The 20,424-nt window shown below is 34.5% G+C and overlaps 1 protein-coding gene and 1 long non-coding RNA gene across 4 annotated transcripts; one reads left to right on the top strand and one right to left on the bottom strand.

The window, feature by feature from the left end:
- The first annotated feature begins 1,517 nt into the window (after positions 1–1,517).
- LOC132741567 (17-beta-hydroxysteroid dehydrogenase 14-like) lies at positions 1,518–17,636 on the top strand. 3 transcript variants are annotated; one of them, XM_060729771.1, is made up of 10 exons: positions 1,518–3,608; positions 4,533–5,274; positions 6,520–6,558; positions 7,051–7,136; positions 8,379–8,445; positions 10,369–10,460; positions 11,648–11,752; positions 12,930–12,997; positions 13,651–13,732; positions 17,147–17,636. In XM_060729771.1, the coding sequence occupies exons 2-10, from the start codon at positions 5,172–5,174 to the stop codon at positions 17,294–17,296; spliced, it is 792 nt and encodes a 263-aa protein (XP_060585754.1). In that variant the 5' UTR covers positions 1,518–3,608; positions 4,533–5,171; the 3' UTR covers positions 17,297–17,636. The 3 variants fall into 3 exon arrangements, with proteins under 3 accessions (XP_060585754.1, XP_060585752.1, XP_060585753.1); XM_060729769.1 differs by having other exon boundaries at positions 1,519–3,608; positions 5,171–5,274; XM_060729770.1 differs by lacking the exon at positions 1,518–3,608 and having other exon boundaries at positions 4,148–4,685; positions 5,171–5,274.
- Positions 17,637–18,741: 1,105 nt separating this feature from the next.
- LOC132741563 (uncharacterized) lies at positions 18,742–20,357 on the bottom strand. Its single transcript, XR_009627292.1, has 2 exons — positions 20,178–20,357; positions 18,742–19,434 (listed from the first exon to the last, which is right to left on the bottom strand). It is a non-coding gene; the product is annotated as an uncharacterized LOC132741563 (long non-coding RNA).
- Between the last annotated feature and the right edge of the window lie 67 nt (positions 20,358–20,424).

Raw genomic sequence — 20,424 nt, 5'->3', positions numbered from 1 at the left:
TCAAATTACATGTATAATTTGTTTAAGATCGTGTGTTTTCCTTGGAGTATTCTTTTACTGCAAAATTCTTTCTCCAATGTGTTTAAAATTAGAAGGCCTCCCCTGCCTGTTTCTGTTCATCAGAGTTTACATTTTTAAGTGAGCTTGTTTGTTGTTGTCCATCTATCTAAAAAATAAACAATAAACTAATCCCCATGTATAAAGGTCAGTTCAAACAGGGCGCCATTTTTTGCGATGACGGTTGAAAGAACACTTTTTCTAGAAAGAGTGAGACTAAAAAAGTATTGGGAGTACCACACTAAATACCGTATTCGATACATGTATATACAAGGACAAGGCGTTTGGGTAATTAAATGCTAAAAGTTCGCCTTTTCGGCAGCCGAAATGTACTATTTTATGACTTATAGTTAATCACTACCCACCGATTTATATACATTCACGAATGAAAGCGTTATTCCAATCACATTTCGATGCAATTTATCAGGATAAAGAATGCGACCATGTTCATATAATTCAATAATAATAATAATAATAACAATAATAATAAGAAGGAGAAGAAGAAGAAGAAGAAGAAATGATTTAAGAAAGAAAGAAAACCTGCTTAATAAAAGAAATATTCTCAAAAACAACACGGGAGACACTTGATATGGCTGACAATTTTATTTCATTTCAAGGCAATATGACAGATAAGGGCAAGAAAGACTATGATAATTCAAGATAAAATATCCGAAAACAAAAACTCACTTTGATTAAAAGGTCTTTCGTTCATTGATGATTTAATATAATCAATTATATATATGTTAAGGTGTCAAAAAAGTTTATGTATAGGAAAAATTCACTAAGTATATTAGTATGCTGTGTTTTGTATCAGCACTATAATCGCCTTTGCTTGAATGTAGTCTTTTAAAGAAAAAAAACCCTACAGTTTATTATCAAGAATATACTTTTTTCTGAAGGATATTTAAACGGAGTGAATTGGAAGATGAAAGATGCTGAATGACTTGGATGAGACGGTTTGGAGTTTTTATGTGTATTAATTGACAACGAATGCCGTAGGCCTGAGTGGTTCATTTTTTGCATTTTATGCTTTTTTATTAAATATTGTTGCTGTAAAGGGGTTTGTAAACAATATAATCGAGGGAGAAAACATAAAAGAACGAAACACATCTGAAAAGAATATTTTAATTTCCAACAGAATCAGTTTGATCTAAATTACGTTCGGTACAACAGACTTCATGCAAAAATCATAAAGAATTAATATTTTAGAGAGTAAATCCTGTAATTTCTGGATCACCCCTTGTACCATTTTTGTCAACCACAGTCCCTCCATTTTCAACTGAAAATATGAAAAAAAGCGGACGATGAAACTTATTTCCTCTATATAGAATTCAGACAATGGTTCGGTCTCACTTCTTCTACACTCCTACTAAACAGTGGCTCTTTCATGCACGCATACAGTAAATAACGAAATACTTCAGTCAAAACTTTGGGAACATTTTAATTAAATTCATGACAGAATGTAATGGTGCTGATAAAATTAATTTTTATTAAACTTAAAAACAAACAAACTTATACAATATTAATGTAGATTACAATTGTTCATACCTAATACATCGACACATCCTCTGCCAGTGCCGTCAAACCCTCCGGTAACTATTGCAACTTTCTGATCGAATTTTAAACAAGCTGTTGAGACCATCTTGACTGCTATAAATAAGTCATTTTTTACCTATATTATGGAACGCCAAGTTTATATCAATTCAATTCAGTTAACTATCTTTCCAATTCACACATCCGCATATTATTAAAAGAGTACAGACGCCTTACAATTGAGTACCGCTTTATTATAATAAAGCCATTTTACAATAAAACACACCCGTTTATAATAGAGTTCAGCCCCTTTTTTATAATACAGCCCCTTTGTAATGTAGCACACCCCTTTTATGATATAAAACAGCCCCTTTCTTATGTAGAACATCCCATTTATGATAGAGTACTGCCTCTATATAAAAGCGTCTCTACAGTTTTAATACTACCGTCACAGACACTGCTAGCTTAAAATCTGTCATGCAATATACATTATTTCTATTTTAGTTTAGATTATTTAAATGTTTTAAGTGGATATTATGTTGTTCTTTAAGATTTACCCATGACATAATAAAAGTTAGTATTACTGCTAAAACTAACGTTACATCAGGTTAAATATACTGTTGGTAGATCATTTTTTTTCATTTTCGTATTGAAATACTCTTTGAAAGTAATTTTCCAAATTCAAAGAAGGGCAAATACAATACGCAAATACAGCAGGATGGGGGAGGGGGGGTTAACATATATGAAAGTCATGCGTTGGAGTTTATTGAACTTCTATGTGCCGAGTTGTGCCATGTTGTATTTTCGCTCACTTTGCCATATTTTCGTGTTTTCGCCTGGCGCCCAGCGGAGCGTAAATACGACATGGCACAAATCAGCCACTATAAACTACAGCTTAGTAGATTTAAATAATTGGAGAAAAGTTAAACTTAGCATGTTTGACGTTCCATAATTATGTAAGCTTGATCTTTATCGGACACTGGCCAAAATGTGACCTTTATGCACTCACGAGAAAAACTATGTCAAGGTTTGTACATTAGTAGCATGTCATAAATTTTATGTCCAAATTCGAGGTAAATGTATATAATTAGCTTAACATGTGTAAATTCAATGCAGTTCACACCTGCAAAATAATATACCTAATTTAAAAAATTGGTAGATAAAGTAAGTAATGTTAAATAAAGACAACTAGCTGGGAGTGGAATTATTTTTTTTTTGTTTGGTTATTATTGCATATTTAAAATGGTCATTAAACACATTAAAAAACACATAGATTTATATCGTTATTTGTAGTATAGAAACAAATAAAAGGAAAACTTATCGAATATTTGGATTTTGTTATAAAAATGGAGAAAATAATAGCGTAAAAGCACTTATCAAAAACCTTGTTGTCTAACTTATTTAATCTATCTTAATTGTTCCGTTTTAAGATTTTAGCGTATTTATTCTTAAAGGGACTCCACTAAAGGTTTTTTTGACATGATGGGACTGACATTTTGTTTCTATATCCATGTACCATTTGATGTAGGGTTAGACCACTAATCTTTATGCAAAATTTCAGATCATTCGCACACTTCATTTTTCCAGAATAATTATTCAAAATGTCAAAAATGACCAAAACTATAAAGCGTATAAACACTTTTCACTCAAATCGGTCTAGGAAAAGCATAAAAATACGATTTTCAATTTATTTCAAAGTATATTTCTTAACTGTCTTTGCATATATTTCTGTTTAAAGTACTCTAGCTCATTTATGTAAAAAAAAATAAATGTTATGTTTCTATGCTTTTAAAGCTCAGTGGAGTCCCTTTAAAAACAAATATTTATTGCGGTATACCAGACTTGTACATAAATGTCGTAATATACCATGCGAAGTTCAGGTCATAAGGTCGCCGTTTAGATATGAACTTTAATTTACCCAGTGTCTAATGTTTAAACCATTTAGCGTGAAACTGGCGTGTGTAGAAATATATAGATATTACAAACATTATAGGATAATTGAGGACTTGCTTCATAAAGTACGTTTTTATTATAATAATTAATGAAAAAATATTGTTATATTTTTGCAATTTTTGAACAATGTGGCGGAATAAGCAATACATGTATCTTTAAAATATCATATTTTGTAAAGGTAGAGAATAATTTAGAATAAACCAGTGAGTTGTTAATTTCATCAATTTTAAGTGTAGCAAATATCAATAAGGTAAAGAAAATGTAATCATTTCTGCTGAATGTATAAACTCTTAAAACATGTTAACAGCTACATGTCGCCAACCATTTCCATCATAATGAATACGTGTAACAAGTGAGGTGTTTCAAATACGAATTTACACTAAATATAATTCATGATATTGAATCTTGTTTCATTTGGTTTTGTTTTGATATCGTGGCAAAGTGTGACGTAATTTCTGCAAAAATAGTTGTTGTTTATTTCGACGACAGGTCAACCTAAATGGCTGTTGGTTATCTCGGCACCTGGTCCACCTAAATGGCTGTTGGTTATCTCGGCACCTGGTCCACCTAAATGGCTGTTGGTTATCTCTGCGGCCGGTCCACCTTAATCAATAGCTGTTGTTTCTCTCGACGGCAGGTCAACCTAAATGGCTGTTGTTAATTTCGGCAGCTGATCTACCTAAATGGCTGTTGTTAATCTTGGCGGCCTACTACCTAAATGGCTGTTGTTAATCTCAGCGGCCGGTCCACCTAAACGGCTGTTTTTTATCTCGGCGGCCGGTCCGCTTAAATAGCTGTTGTTAATCTCGGCGGCCAATCCACCTAAACGGCTATTTTTGATATCAGCGGTCGGTCCACCTAAATAGCTGTCGGTAATCTCGGCGGCCGGTCTACCTAAAAGGCTGTTTTAATCTCGGCGGCAGAGCCACCTATATGGTTGTTATTAATTTCTGCGGCAGATTTACCGTAATGGCTGTTGTTAATTTCAGCGGCAGGTCCACATAATGGCTGTTGTTAATATCTGCGGCCGGTCGACCTAAATTGCTGTTGTTAATCTCGGCCGCTGGGCAAACTAAATGGCTATAGCCTATCTCGGCAACCGGGTAACCTAAATGGTTATTGTTAATCTCGGCGGTCGTATGGTATGTGTCTTATATATGTATTTTTAAGTGAAAACGCCATCATAAAGTACTTCATGATGATCAAAATACTTATAAAGTTAGTTGCTGCATTAAAATACAATGAGATATTGGTGAAGACAGAATAGAGGAATCCAAGTCTAAAACAGTTCAAAAACTGCATCCTTCAAATGGGACTAAGTACATACCGTACATATAGCTAGTTAAATTTTATTTTCCAAAATGTGTAATTAAAAGATACTCGGCAGTGCGTTTTACTGTTGCCTTTAATTACCGAGAGTTATTTTAACTATGCTAAACCTATATCGTAGAACACTGATTGCGTGTCCAGCGAGTACCGGGAACAGGATGGCAAATAGCCCGTATCTACCGGAAGTCACAATGAAAGCAAACAGTTTACGACCGAAACACTTGTAAGAAGAGCTATAGTTATATCTGATTTTTTGATAATAGAAAAGAAACTACTACAAACAATATTATAATTACAGCATGGCAAATACAGTAAACCAACCAGCTTTGCGTTTTAAAGACAAAGTTGCCATAGTAACTGGTGGAGTACAAGGGATAGGTCGAGGCTGCGTTGATGTGTTTGGTAAATGATAGTTTATGTATGTAGATATAGTAAATACCTTAAGTAAATTAAACACATTTTTTTCGTTTTCAAAATCGTTTTCAATTATTATTGACCAAAATCAAAATCTCGACAATAAAATAACCATGTGATGAAAATTTAAATAGAACGTCTGATTTGATTATTTGTTCTTTAGTTTATGCACCGAACCTTCCACTTATTTTTATATGATGGTAGATTTTGCTGACAGAATATCGCATGTTCTGCTTTCTTCGCCACTGACTCCTCTGAGGGGAAGTTGGCTTTTCATGTGGGAAGACTTGAAAGTAATCGACTTAAAATTTTTTTTAGGAACATTCATAAGGTCCCGATACATTGCCAGTCGATACTTGACTTACAGTGCTAATTAAACTGTTGGGATAAAATTCAACATATATACCAATTTAAAATCCTAACATAATTTGCGACAAATGTGCTACCACTGCTCGTTTCAAAGAATATTGTCCCGGATATTATCCGACAAAATTACGGTTTTTCTATTTTCAAACTTGTATGAATTCAACCCCAATTATTTGTCATATTCAATTTTTGAATATAATATTCTTTTGTCATTTTCAGTCCAAGACTTCACATTAACTTCAGGCCAAAATTGTCACAACCCGCTTATTTGACCAGCTTTATGTTCTTACAGTTTCAAAATAAAAAACGTTCGTTTTCGTCCATTTGCGCACTGGAACTTGGACTACTTAAGAGGAGTAATGTTGGTCTCTGTCACACCAGCGTTTACTTATTCTTTTAAACATCCGACCGCCTCCGTGGTCGAGGGGTTAGAGTCGATGACTTCTAATCCAGTTACCTCTCTGGCGTGGGTTCGATCCCCGGGAGATGCTTTGGTAGTTTAGCGCGGAGGAAGGTAGTCTAGTACTGGTGTAACTCTCCAGGAACGATGGTTAGGAAACTACCCGCCTATATGACTGAAATACTGTTGAAAAAGGCGTAAAATTAAACAAACAAACTTTAAACATCCAGAAAGTGACGATGATATGCCGAGAATTCAAAATCTTTGATAATTCAAGATGGACCAAATTTACTGTGGAATAAGTCTGAATTCAAAAAATTGTTTTCGCTGTATATCTACCATTTTGTACATTTATGTTCCTCTTACACAATTTCGTTTACATGTATTTTCATAGGGTGACATTTAGAAGAAAAAAAAACAACAAAAAACCAAAAACGCATTACTTATTATTGCATTCAACATTTCAGTTGAACAAGGCGGAAAAGTAGCAGTATTTGACATCAATGGTAACTATATTCTTTATTTTTTTATTCTTTTTATAAGAAGCCAAACTTGACGTAAGTTAACCAACTTGACGTAAGTAAAGTCAGTAATTGGCCATGTCAAATACACGTTTGTTTGTTTTGTTGGGTTTTACGTCACACCGACACAGTAAAGGTCATATGGCGACGTTCCAGCTTTACTGGTGGGGAAGACCTCAGGTGCGCATGCCCTTCCGTGCATTATTTCATGCACGAACGGGCACCTAAATGGAACCACCGACACTCCGTAAGCTAGTTGGATAGCTTCCTCACACGAAATAATCCAAAGTCCCTGTCGGGATTTGAACCCACAACGGTGAGGGGCAAGTGGTTTGAAGTCAACAACCTTAACTACTCGGCCTCGGACGCACCCAAATACACGTAGTTCACATATGTGTAAACGAATTTATAAAAATTACAGTTGAAGATGGACACAAATGAACTTAGTTTTCATATCACACACTATTCTTTTTATAGACGACGTTGGAAAAGCCATGAAGTCTGATGGACCTGGGGAAATTATATACTTCCACTGTAACATGAGAAAAGAGGAAGAAGTTAAGGTACATATTGTGTCATTTAGTCTTAAGTCGTTCTAATGGGTCAATAAGCCATTTTAGAATAATTTGCTGTATATATATTTTTTTTCAACTTTACAATATTAGATGATTCTGTACAGTTGATATTTCTTGCGCTCTTTAATTAATATTTCGATCGGGCTGTCACCGTATATTACTGCGCATCTTAGCGGTGCATAAGTGGGTTAATTTCATTAACATCTGCAGAAGTACATGTATACCAAAAACAAATTTAAAGCAGAAGTATATGAAAACCGATTAAAAGCCCGAGTACGCAGGACAAGAAATTTATTTAGTTATTTCGGGGGCTTCTGCAGATGCTAATGCACGAGAAAGGCGCATTACCGTTATTCCTGCAAAAAAAGCGTTTGATACTGTAATTCTGCGTTTTGAAACGGGTTTCGTCAACCCTCACCTGTTAGTGCAATTTTACTTGAAAGTGGAACTATTAGTCCAGACATGAATACCGGACCGTCATCGCAGTTAAAACGTTTTTATATGGCGCATTGAAAATCGGCGCGTGCGCGCGTGATTATACGTTAATGCATGCTTTCTTCTACGTTAATATTTCGCTGCGTGTGCAGTTTTTAAAAACTTTTTATGTAAAAATAGGTTATAAAGCACCCGTCGAGAGCTGTATCAAGTCGTCATATCACGTTTTTTGACTTCATGTACACATGTAGTTCTATTTTATTTTTTCTATAACTTTAACGAGGGATAATAAATTAAAGTGATTTATGTGTTCTAAATCAATCTTAACAAGTCTAAGATAGGATATGCAAATATTTCATCATTCATTTTTATGGTTTCTGTATGGTATTTTAAGTTCCTAAAGTATTTATTTCTTTCTTTCTTTGCATAAATAAATAAATACCAGTACTTGCAAAAATGCCAACCACTGATCTTAAATTTTTTTACAACTTCGTTCTTTTACTGTAATTGTTGGGCTGTTTTTTATTTTGCACACAATGAAAAATCTTTCCAATTTACTCCTAACTTTTAAAATCATTTTGACAAAATACGCTTTTCATAAGTTCTACTCAGTTTGACATTGTGTTTTACAGTATCAGTCAGTATTTTGTTATATATTATTCTTAGTCTTTTGTACTTTCTATTTTTTCTCGTAATGCTTTTTATATAGGAAATAGGTATATGTGTTAGGTTATTTAAAATAGTTTTTAATGTTTTATTTGGCTCATTGATACTTTTATTGTTTTTGGTCTACAGAATTGCGTGGAAGAAACCGTGAAGAAGCTGGGTAAAATTGACTGCCTTGTGAACAATGTTGGTTGCTGTAAGTACAAGTTCCATGCTAAATATGTTAAATGGACTCGCCAATCTTTTATCCTGGTCAAGGCCATTTATTACCTACCGGGGGAAATCGGAAAAACAAAGTTAATATCATGCTAGATAATTATGTTAAATAGACTCGTCCATCTCATATCGTGGACAAGACCATTCATTAACTTTCGGGGGCGGGTGGGTTATAAAAGTGACTAAATAACGTACAGTACAGGCCTGCATACCATTATCAGATGACCCGGATGTGCCGACTGATTTCTGGTCTGCACTGTTTGCAGGGGTAAAATCAATTGCCGCCAACAGCTAATGCATATCTCTCTTATGTCCTTGATTTTTTCAGTGTGCAAGTCGGACGGGGCTTGTGGTCAACAAGTCCAAAAAAACATTAAGTTTGAAATTCTTGCATCGATAAAGTTATGCTCTTTAAATGGAAAATTCTGGAAAAGACGATAAAGATACATATACTGAGTTGTTGATATAGTTTGCTCAGATTTGAAAATTGCCAGTATTTGCTACATAGTATCTTTGTAAATATGAAATAAACATGTTTTGACTTCACACAAAGTACAAATATTATATAAAATTCTACACACTAAAGGATGTCACAATATGAATATATAGGTAGTGTTTTAAAGGAAAGACCAACTTTAGGTTGTCCGGTTAGCTCAATGGGTAGAGCGTTGGACTGTGAATCGGGCGACTCAGGATCGATTTCCAGGTCGACTTAGGTCTTTTTACGACTGTATGTGACTGGAAATATTTATCCGAGTTTTGTGTACCATTTGAGACAAAAATGAAAAATGTTGCAGTGCTTTTCATTCAATCAGACTAAAAATCGCATCAAAAAGAAAAGAAATTCTGAGTTAATTACTTTATTTTGTATATTATAAATGCATGACTCAATCTATGTAGGAATGTCAACTTTTGTGTTTCAGGCTTTTTCACCTTAGTGGAGCTATGAATGCACAAAATATTTAGTTTTGTTCAAACTGGATATGCAAAGAAACAGTTCAGTCGTATGCCGTATAGCAAATCTGTTTTGCCCAAAGTATTTATATCATCATAATCATTCCATAGTGTTCGAGGTTTAGTTTCCGAATAGTAATTAGTAAGGTCTATTTTCCCTCCCTTCAGCATTCCATAGTGGGCGGGATTTAGTTACCGAATATTGATCAATAAGGTCCATTTTCCCTCCCTTCTGAGTGCTCCATAAACATTCCATAGAAGGCGGGGTTTAGTTTCCGAATATTAATAAGGTCCACTTTCCCTCCTTTCTGAGTGCTTCATTTATTTGCAACAAAAATGAAAACAAAACAAAAAGTGCTCACACAAACGCTTTAATTTAGATTTGATTGAATGGCTGCACTTCATTTTTCCATTCTTTTGCACATTTCGAATCAGGGCCGTGACTTTTAGACTTTTCGTTGAATCTTTTGCGTGAGGATCTTTTTTTAGATAACTTTTCCGGTGGTCCGGTGTGGCTGTGTTGGTGGTGGTAGCTGTCCGTGAGCATATGTTTTACATTTTATGCGAAAGGACGATCGCTATTTTTTACGTTCTTTTATAAAGTGATAAATGCTTTTTCAAAGCAAACAAAATTGCCCCATTGACTCCAAAAAGCTTTTTTGTCCGCCATTTTTGCAACCAGAGCATTTGATCGTCGCTTTAAGCAATTAGACACCATCACTTACCCCGTTAACCCTTGGTCATCATTTTCCTTACAATTTCTTTTTTAATTACGATTTAATTATATTCGGTATTTGAAATGTATAACTTTTTGAATTTTTATATAAACAAAATAGGGCTTTTAAAGAATTGATTATTGAAATACTTTGTAAGATCTAAATTAAGATTTTTATTCTAAACTGAAAAATATGATGAAAACTGATTGACCTTTGACCTGATTTTTTTTCAGATTATGGTCCAAAAAGTATTGACGAGATATCTGTACAAAACTTCCGGGACCTATTAGAGGATAATTTAATTAGTAATTTTACTGCAAGCAAGGTTAGTTTTCCATGTAATTTCGGTATGTTATCACGTGAACAAATTAGATATCAGTTTAAACAGTTTATTGAAAATGCTGGGCCTCTTAGAGGCATCAGTCACATATAGAATGATATATACATATAATATGACATATCATAAAGAGATATTCATCTGTATGTAATCAAAAAAGGTTTAAATTGCGTTTTCATATAAGCAATCGCTGTTTTGTATAAGCAACGGCAAATGATCATATAAGCAACGGCAGATTATGATATGTATAGGTAACGGCAGGTTTTCATTTAAGCAATGGAAGGCTTTTTTGGCAACAACGGGTTTTCATTTAAGTAACGTCCGATTTTCATATTATTATGTACGCAGATTATCATATAAGCTTCTTCAAATTTTCATGTAAGCAAGTAAAACGACGGGTGGTTATTATATAAGCACCAACAAATGATCTTATAAGCAATGACAGATTATTATATAAGCAACGGCAGATTTTCATATAAGCAATGACAGGTTTACATATAAGCAGTGATAGATTTCTATGTTATCAACGGCAGGTGATCATATACGTAACGGTAGATTTCATATAAGCAATGACAGGTTTTTATTTAGGCAACAGCAGGTTTTCATATTTATATTATTTTGTAAGTAGCCGAGCAACGTCAGTCATATAAGCAAGGTAGATAGTCAAGGGAAGGTTTTAAAAGATAAGCAGGGTAGGTTATCAAAACAGATGTAAACATTTAGACATTTACAAGAAAGCAATGACCATTATCAAATATACAAGAAGAGATTTTATGTGTGGTAGGTTATCGTACACATACATGTATAGCTATATTTGAATATGATGTGATATTCACCGGCAGATGACATATTGACCGAGGTGATACCTATATTTAGATCATAGCCTTCAATAATGTATCATATTTTCCATAAGTGTATGCCTGTATTTTATTAGACAGGTTATATGGTTAAGTGAAGACGTTATAAGCTTATATAACCCGACTCACTAGGCCATATAACGTGTTAGGCATCTTTATTACGATACAGTATGGCAGAATAACATTATTTGAGAAAAAATCTAACATTACTTCATAAATTGACAGCAGTCGTGTATATAGATTATATAAAAATATCACGATTATCCAATGAAAAGCGATGTTACATATTTGAAAGTTTATATTGTCTTCTTTTTTAAGTATGCGCTCCCATATCTACGAAAAACAAAGGGCTCAATTGTTAACATATCAAGTATCAGTGCCAATGCTGCATTCAAGAATTCAACAACTTACTGCGCTACAAAAGTAAGTTTTTAATAAAGTGAATTGGTTTACAAGGGGTGCAATTAACATAATTGTTTCTAGCATTGATACAAACAATGGAAATGTATTATTCGGATGTTCCTTTGAAATATTTCTTTTCCAAAAATTTTGATAAAGTCCTAAGTTATTTAGTATGAACATTTATTAGTCTATGATGAAAAGTAATAGGTTTTTCTAGAACAATTTTCTAGAACAATTAATTATCTTTATATTTATAATATAATGTATAATTATACTTTGATCTATCTGCTCTGTACTGTATAGATATGTTATATTGGATCATGAATGTCACACTTTCCAACAACATATATGAATTATTCTTTCGTGGTTCCTTATTATGCTTAATACTAAATACTTTCACTATAATTATTTACGGTATAGCACATCTTCCGTTATAGACCAATTCGCTTTAACATTATGATAAATAATTGCATATAACAAATCACACATTTCTTGAAAAGAAATTCAATTCATAATTACAAATACGGTGTTCCGTTTTGACAATCGTGTTTTTTTTTATTTCGTCCTGACTGGCGATGCACGAGCGTGCAATAGTTTGTTTGTTTGTTTGTTTCATTTTACGCCTTTTTCCAACAGTATTTCAGTCATTTAGGGGGGTAGTTTCCTAACCATCGTTCCTGGAGAGTTACACCAGTACTAGACTACCTTCCTCCGCGCTAAACTACCAAAGCATCTCCCGGGGATCGAACCCACGCCAGAGAGGTAACTGAATTAGAAGTCATCGACTCTAACCCCTCGACCACGGAGGCGGTTGAAAACGCGATGGTTCGATGGCACGATGATAAAACACGATGGTACGAGGGTGAAATAGCGATGTTGCGATGGTACGGTGGTGGAAACGCGATGTAATATCGAGTTTTTATCATTGTACCATCGCGTCATCACCATCGTACCATCACGTTTGCACCATAATGCAATCGCGTAATCACCATTGTACCATCGCGGAACACGGTATCGGAACTAAGCCAGCTTAGTGATTTGTTAAAGCAATGCTAAAACAAGCTTAATGTTCTTTTTCATATGTTACCATTTTTTCTACATTTTGTAAATTATACTCGTATATATATATTCGTTCAATAAAACTATATAATGACGTACGTATTTGAGTTGTCTTATATTTGAGTTTTCTTAATTAAAGGGTGGCGTGAAAGCACTGACAAAAGCACTGGCTATTGACGAGGCCAAGTATGGAGTGAGAGTGAACTCGTAAGTTATGAATTCTTCATTCTAAAAAAGTGAATGCATTCATTCACTGTAAAGAAATATATTCCCTATTTTGATGGTCCAAATACTTCTTTTGTAAGATCTTATTTATTTTGCACTTTTTTCATAAACTGACGATAGCAAAGCAAAGTTCAATAAAAATGACGTCATGTCCGATAAATGTAATACACAACAGAATGAGGCGAATATAATACTCGTGACATTGGCTTCATATACCTACCGTGTAATATATCTACAGCAAATAATTCACGCATCAAAACTATAGTATTATTTGATGTTCATGTAAAGTAAAATAGTTCATTTTGAATAAAGCAGCCAAAATATTTCAAGAAAATTAAACGCTAGTAAAATGTACTATAATTTAAAGAAAAGTGAAAAAGATTTAAGATTCAGGTAATAATGTACATGTGGTGTGGGATACCATATTTCTACTGCGTTACGAACGTAGTAAGCGCTATTTTTGCTTATTTTGACCTGTTTTGGTATCCTATAGGGTTGCAAGTGTTCTTCACAATGTGTAAATTATTGTCTTTGCTCACTTATTAAATACATTTTAGAAATTGTCATGAAAATAAGCATGAATCTGGAGGCATGTTGCTTTAAATTCTGAATTGTTATGCGTACTTTTATTCTAGTATTGCTCCAGGGGCTATAGAAACACCATTACTACGCGAGGTTTGGCCGAAGGAGACTATTGCAACGCTGGAAAGTTGTCATGTAAGTTGAATGATACATTCATGCAGATATAATTATAGATACAAGAGATGTGGATAAGAGGGGCGTCCGTGGCCGAGTGGTTAAGGTCGTTGACTTCAAACCACTTGCGCCTCACCTCTGTGGGTTCGAATCCCGACAGGGACTTTGGATTCTTTCATGTGAGGAAGCTATCCAGCTAGCTTACGGAACGTCGGTGGTTCTACTCAGGTACCCCTTCGTGCACGGAATGGCACCTGAGGTCTTCCTCTACCAGTAAAGCTGGAACGTCGCGATATGACCTATACTGTGTCGATGTGACGTAAAACCCAAAACAAACAAACAAACAAAGATGTGGATAACATATCTGATTTATGCTACAAATCAGATTTCCTAACGCCAACATGTTGTTTTATGTGTCACTGTTACGAAACTGATTTCATTGTTTTGCTGTGCAGTACAACTTTAATGCAGGCGTCACACTGTCCCGAATTTGGCATCAGATGGACACACGAATAAGGAAATGTTCAAATTCGGGTCTGATCGTAATAACATCGTGCCATTCGTGAGGGCATCTTTTTCCATCGTATGATCCCCGGCTTAATATTACAAGCCCTGGCAGCAACTTTGTGAGCGATTCCAAAATCTTTGGCATGCCAAAAAAATTGCCCGAAGACATTGCAAAGGTTCATTTTCGTGTTTAATTCGTATGGCAATATTGCCCTTCGTAAGGCCGTCGTGAAGCCATCTTGTCGATTCGTGTAGTCTTCGTCCTTTCTTGTGATTATCGGTGCAATCAAGCATGTTTAGCCTCAGGAAGACACTACGAAATAAACACGAAGATTACCTACAGTCTAAAGAAGGGAACACGACTACGTGAAGCCCCCGCAATACTGTCGTGTCACCATCGTATTTTGGTACGATGTCATCGAGATGGGACTACGATGAGGCCGAAGAAAGCAATTTTTAGTGGCTCAAGCGTTGCATGTTTATCATGGTGGACAGTTAAACGGCTAGACCATCTTCCTCATCTGTCACTCTTGCACATCTCTACAGAGACATCAAAAGCTTCCATTATTTGCAATTAATTTACAATTATTTTCAGTTTATTTTCTGCAGAATTACATGCTTTGATGATGAGTCAACCGAAAAAAAGAAGGCAGCAGCATTGTTACTTTTAAGACACCTTAAAAAACATAATGAAGCCCACAGGCCCACTTTGGGTGGTATGATAAAGTTTTATCAAATATGATAAACAATATCAACAAGGAAAGGCAACGTTCAATGAACGCGACCCCCACACAACCAAGCAACAAGAACCAAGTAACACAAAAGGACCCCAGAAAAACGAACAGGGCGCAAGGTAGACCACGGATAGGCTTATCACTTAAATGATACATAAGACGAAATAATGGTAAACGACAAAGAAATCAAAGAAAACAAATAAATGATTGATTCATTAAATAAATAAAACTAGGGGCAAAAGGGCAAATACTTACCGTAGACGTGAAAACAACGAGGGAAGCCGACAAAAGTGTCACCAAAACAGTATAAAATAACAAAGACATGCATCTGAGAAAAAGGGGCGCCGCCTTGCACCGGTCAGCAGCATTAGCACTGATGGGGAGTTTAAACCGGTTAATAGTGCACCAAACATCACTCTTAGCCCACGATGTTCCTATAAACGAGATGGTGTAAATAAAATGAATCCCCGCCAAGTAAATTTATAACAGTTGTTATGGTTTCAAAAGGTAAAATAAGTAAAACACCGAGATGATAATGTAGATACATGTACATATAAATGAATACCCATATGACAGTAACAAAAGTACTCAATACTTTAAAGGAAGACAGAGTAACAAAAAAATCACCAACAAGGGCCCGACGAAGCAAGGCAGAAGACGAACATTAAAACAATTCAGTCCAAAAGGGCATTAAGAACTGTCCATCATAGAGAAATCCAATTGGTCCGTCAGATGTATTCAAAAGAGGAAAGGACCAACTTTTTAAGTGTTGAACACTAAGCATGCGGTATATCTAAAAAAGTAGAGTCAAAACCTCTTTTGGTTAAACTGTTAATAATTTTAGTTAAGGCAACAATGACCAAAGACCTTGCGAAGTTTGTAAATAACATCTCAATTAAATCATTTTTGAATCACTACTGAATTTTGAGATTAAATCAAAGTTACGATTGTTAAATTTTGTTAAATATCTACGTATTTATAGTAGCGGTAGCCCTGTTTGAGTAGCTTGCTAGTAATAAAAATATTTAGCTTGCAAAAATCCTTCACTTTGCTAAAAGCTCTAGCGAATCTAATTTACTGAGATACATATACCCCGTCAGATGATGCATGCAGTACGTCTCCTTATAAATGTGAATAGTTTACTATATCATAATCAAAGTCATCACTTTTATCATAGATTTTTGTGTGAATACAATTGTTTTTGATAGTAATATGAAGAGTCAGAATAAAGTCTAAACGTAGTTAAATTAGCTCCCAATACTATCTGCAACTGAAGTATGCCGCGGTTGGCATGGGTTGTATACCATCCGGAGGTGAAGGTCACTTGACGCCTTCGTAACCACGTACGAAGGCATCGTACTCATAATACGACGTCGGGAACATATCGTGTGACCTTCGCGTGTCCTGCTCGTAAACTACTTTGTAAAAAATTGCATCTTTTAGGTGACTTCGTGTGTGTATCGGATGCGATCGCCTGACCTTCGGTAAGAATCGTGTGTGGTTCTGATGCGATCGCGTGACCTTCTGTAGGAATCGTACTTGTTTCGGCAGTTGAGAGACTGTCGACCAATTTCGGGGCTATCTTCGCACGATATTAAAAATTTCATATTCTTATGTCCATCTTGTGTCAATGTCCTGACAGTGTGAGGCCTGCATTAATAACGGCATATCAGACTCGATGACGTGTTTTCCACCTTCTGTAGACAATACTTCCTGTCGCTGTCCGGTCATTCTCATGTCAAATAAAACCATCAACGCTTTCAGTTTTTGTTTTGTCTTTTTAAAATTTTAATCCTTCATTCTTTTTATTTGACAATGGTACATTATAAGGAGGGCATGTGAATTATACAACAGTTAAATTTCAGCTTAATCTTATTAACTAGAAATATGGATTAATCAGTGTTTCTTACTATGTCTTGTAGCCATATTGCAATGCTTTGCCGCAAAAGCATCTTTACCTCTGCCAATATCGCAGCAAATCGTTTTTTTTTTGGTTTTTTTTCTTCGGGACGTTATTTTTTCAAAATCTTGGCTATTAGATTATTTACAATCACATATTCCTTATAAACAGGTTAAAAATATTTAATACCAAATACCGTTCCGGAAATGACCGATTTATTACGATTTAGTCGATGTTAGAATTTTTTAGCGGGAAAATATTGCAGTAAACGTTATTTCCAGTCTATTATTTCAGACTATTCAAAGAATAGGTAAACCCCGAGAGATAGGACTTGCTTGCCTTTTCTTGGCCGTGGATGCCACGTTTACAACGGGAGAGGAGCTGATGTGTACAGGGGGATGTGAAATTGGATACGGAAATAAAAATACGGGACTACCCTGCTGATGGTGTGACATCTTCACTTATCTTAAGGACTTGTAAAATCAGTAATGATGCTGTCAGAAACATAAGCAAACAGACTGACTATAGACCTTCTGTCAAGCGCGTATACATGTTGATCCCCTGACATAAAAAAAACCTGAACAAAATATATAGATCTATCATACAAGAGAATTGCATATACAAATATATATTTAAGTATTCGGTGTGTAAGTAATATATGGAATTTGGTTGTATGAACATGGTTTTACTTTTTTCAATTAATAAATCATTTTGTAAATACTTCTTTCAATGTAGACTCTTGTAATTATATCTTATTGAAATTTGCTGACATTTTCATAACTTTGTCATATTTTCACAGATTTGATACTTAGGCCAAAGAACGCATAACTAAACTAAAATTAGAATTATTCTGATATATCCATTATTCTGATATGTCCTTGACCTTTCGATTTACATTGACCTTCAAGGTCAAATTGTTGAAAATTGCTCAAATTATCATAACTTTGTTATTTTATTCATACTTGGACAATAGAACACATATGACAAAATCAGCATGATGTCTTCGGAAATGACCTTGATCTTTATTTAACCTTGACCTTCAATGTTTAATTAATAATGGAAATTTGCTTAACTTTCATAGGTTTGTTATTTTTTAAGTATTTGTTTTATACTTGGACAAAAGAACACATATGACTAAACTGCCATGTTGAATTATTTTGAAATGACCTTGACCGCTAATTAATCTTAACTTTAAAGGTCAAATTATTAACATTTGTTTAAATAGTCATAACTTTGTTGTCTATTCACAGATTTGATTTATACTTGAACAAAAGAACACATTTGAATATACTGACGTGTTAAATGATTCTGAAATGACCTTAGCCTTATATTGACATTTATCGTCAATGTGAAATTATTGAAATTGTATTAAGTTTGCATAACTTTGTTATTTATTTATGGATTTTGTTAATTCTTGGATAAAATAACACTTATGGCAAAACTGACAATGATGATTAATTCAAACGTGACTTTAACTTTTGAATGACCGTGACCGACAATGCAAAAATGAAATTCGAATTATAATTTAAGACCGTTATTTTTTTTCTGAGAATATTCTTAAGCGCAATAATCTTTCTTCAATGTGATAAAACTTTTAAGTGAGAAAAATTCGAACGTGGTCCCCGCCTGGCGGTGGATCTTGTTTTGTTCACCAGTTTTTAGCTCGACTGTTATCTCTTTTAGTGAGTGTGTTTGTTGTTGTCCATCTACCTAAACATATTTGACAATAAAGTAATCCCCATGGATAAAGGGCAGTTTAAACAGCTCGTCAGTTTTGCGATGACGGTTGAAAGCAACACCCTTTCTAGAAATAGTGAGGCTAAAAAAAGTTTTGGAGCACCACACTAAATACCGTATTCGGTATAGACAGGGGGAGACAAAAACATCACTCGATATGGCTGACAATTTTATTTCATTTCAAGGCAATATGACAGATGAGGGCAAGAAAGACTATGATAATTCAAGACAAAATAATCAAAAACAAAATATCATTGTGAACAAAATATTTGATTAAAAGGTCTCTCTTTCATAGATGATTCAAAATAATCAATTATGTATATGTTTTGGTGTAAAAAAATGTTATTTTTTATTGCTGAAGAACATAATAGACACTTTGTCTAGGAAAAGTCACATTAGTATATAAGTACGTTTGTATCAGCACTTTATTCACCTTTGCTTGAATGTATTCTTTTTAAGAATGAAAAGCTACAGTTTATTATCAAGAATATACTTTTTTTCTGACGGCTATTGAAACGTAGCGAATTCGAAGATGAAAGGTGCTGAATGACTTGATGAGGCGGTGTACGCAGGGCATCACTTTTGTCGTGAAAACTTAAAAAAACATAAAGGCTATTTATTTTATGTAAGCATTAGCAACACGGGTAACAGTTTTATTTTCACAAATCGATAATTTATCTAAAGTTCATATTTTAAATGTCTTTCACTGAGTACGAAGCAGTAAATCCGCCATTACCGGAAGTCTGATCATACTGAATTCTGACGTCAGAACCACGTGACTCCCACATGAAGGGAGACAATTGTCCACAGAAAACCTCTTCTTCGTCTGCATCTATATCTTTTATCTAAACAAAACAAAAACAAAAAACCATGGTTTCAGTCTAAATTAGTATTTGAATAGATTTAAATTGAAAAAAATAACGTGGTACTTTATTCCGAAGATCTTATTTACAAATTCATTTCAACAAGTCTTTACGTAATCAAACTTTGTGTTTGTTTATGCAAAATATAAGCAAAATCCGACAGTAAACAAAATGAAAATAAGAGTTCGTAATAAGTTGTTAGCATTAAATGAAAGAATTTGAATTTTGATGGATATCTTTCCTGCATGTCCCAGCGATGTTTAAGGTCTTAATACCGTTATATAAAAAAATGAGTTACTTTTCTTAAATCTTTAGAAAGTTCTTAATTGCATGTTTGAAATCATCAAAATGACTGTAAGAAATAGGTATATGTTTGGTGGAGCAAGACCAGGCGAATAATTTGGATATACAATTTGTATTTGAGTTTATTCATACTCGCCACCGGTTGCCCATATGGGCGAATCCTCCAGAAGAGTATTACTCATTTTATATTTTGGAGGATTGTGAAAGATACAAAAAGATGCCCTAATGTCAGAAACTTCTCCTGGTTCTTTAATGTGCCAAGAGTTTAAGCACTTATACACGGGACCTCACTAAGCTATGGCCGCCACAAATATAAATAGATAATGATAAACAAGAGACGTGTACTTGCTGATTCCTTTTGTTACATACTTTAAGAGGGGATAGATAAAGTCCCGATAAACTCACATAGGATGTATACTTACGTGCAAACATGATTCATTTCCATCCACTGACATTGCAAATTCATTGAAAATCATCTCAATATGTTTCCCAGGAGTTCCAACGATGTAAATTTCACACGTGGAGTCTTCACGTCTAGCACCTGTTGGATATTTTACAGACGACACTTCTCCGACAGCAGACGTGAACACTTGATTACACGCTGAAAACGTTGTAAGATAAAAAATGATATAAAAAGACCATGGATTGTGAAATAAATATGTATACCGC

Source organism: Ruditapes philippinarum, unplaced genomic scaffold (assembly GCF_026571515.1).
Source record: "Ruditapes philippinarum isolate M1 unplaced genomic scaffold, ASM2657151v2 ctg1149_1_1_1_1, whole genome shotgun sequence".
NCBI lineage: Eukaryota > Metazoa > Mollusca > Bivalvia > Venerida > Veneridae > Ruditapes > Ruditapes philippinarum.
Note: the sequence above shows the minus strand (reverse complement) of the source record. Positions and strands in the feature narration are given on the sequence as shown.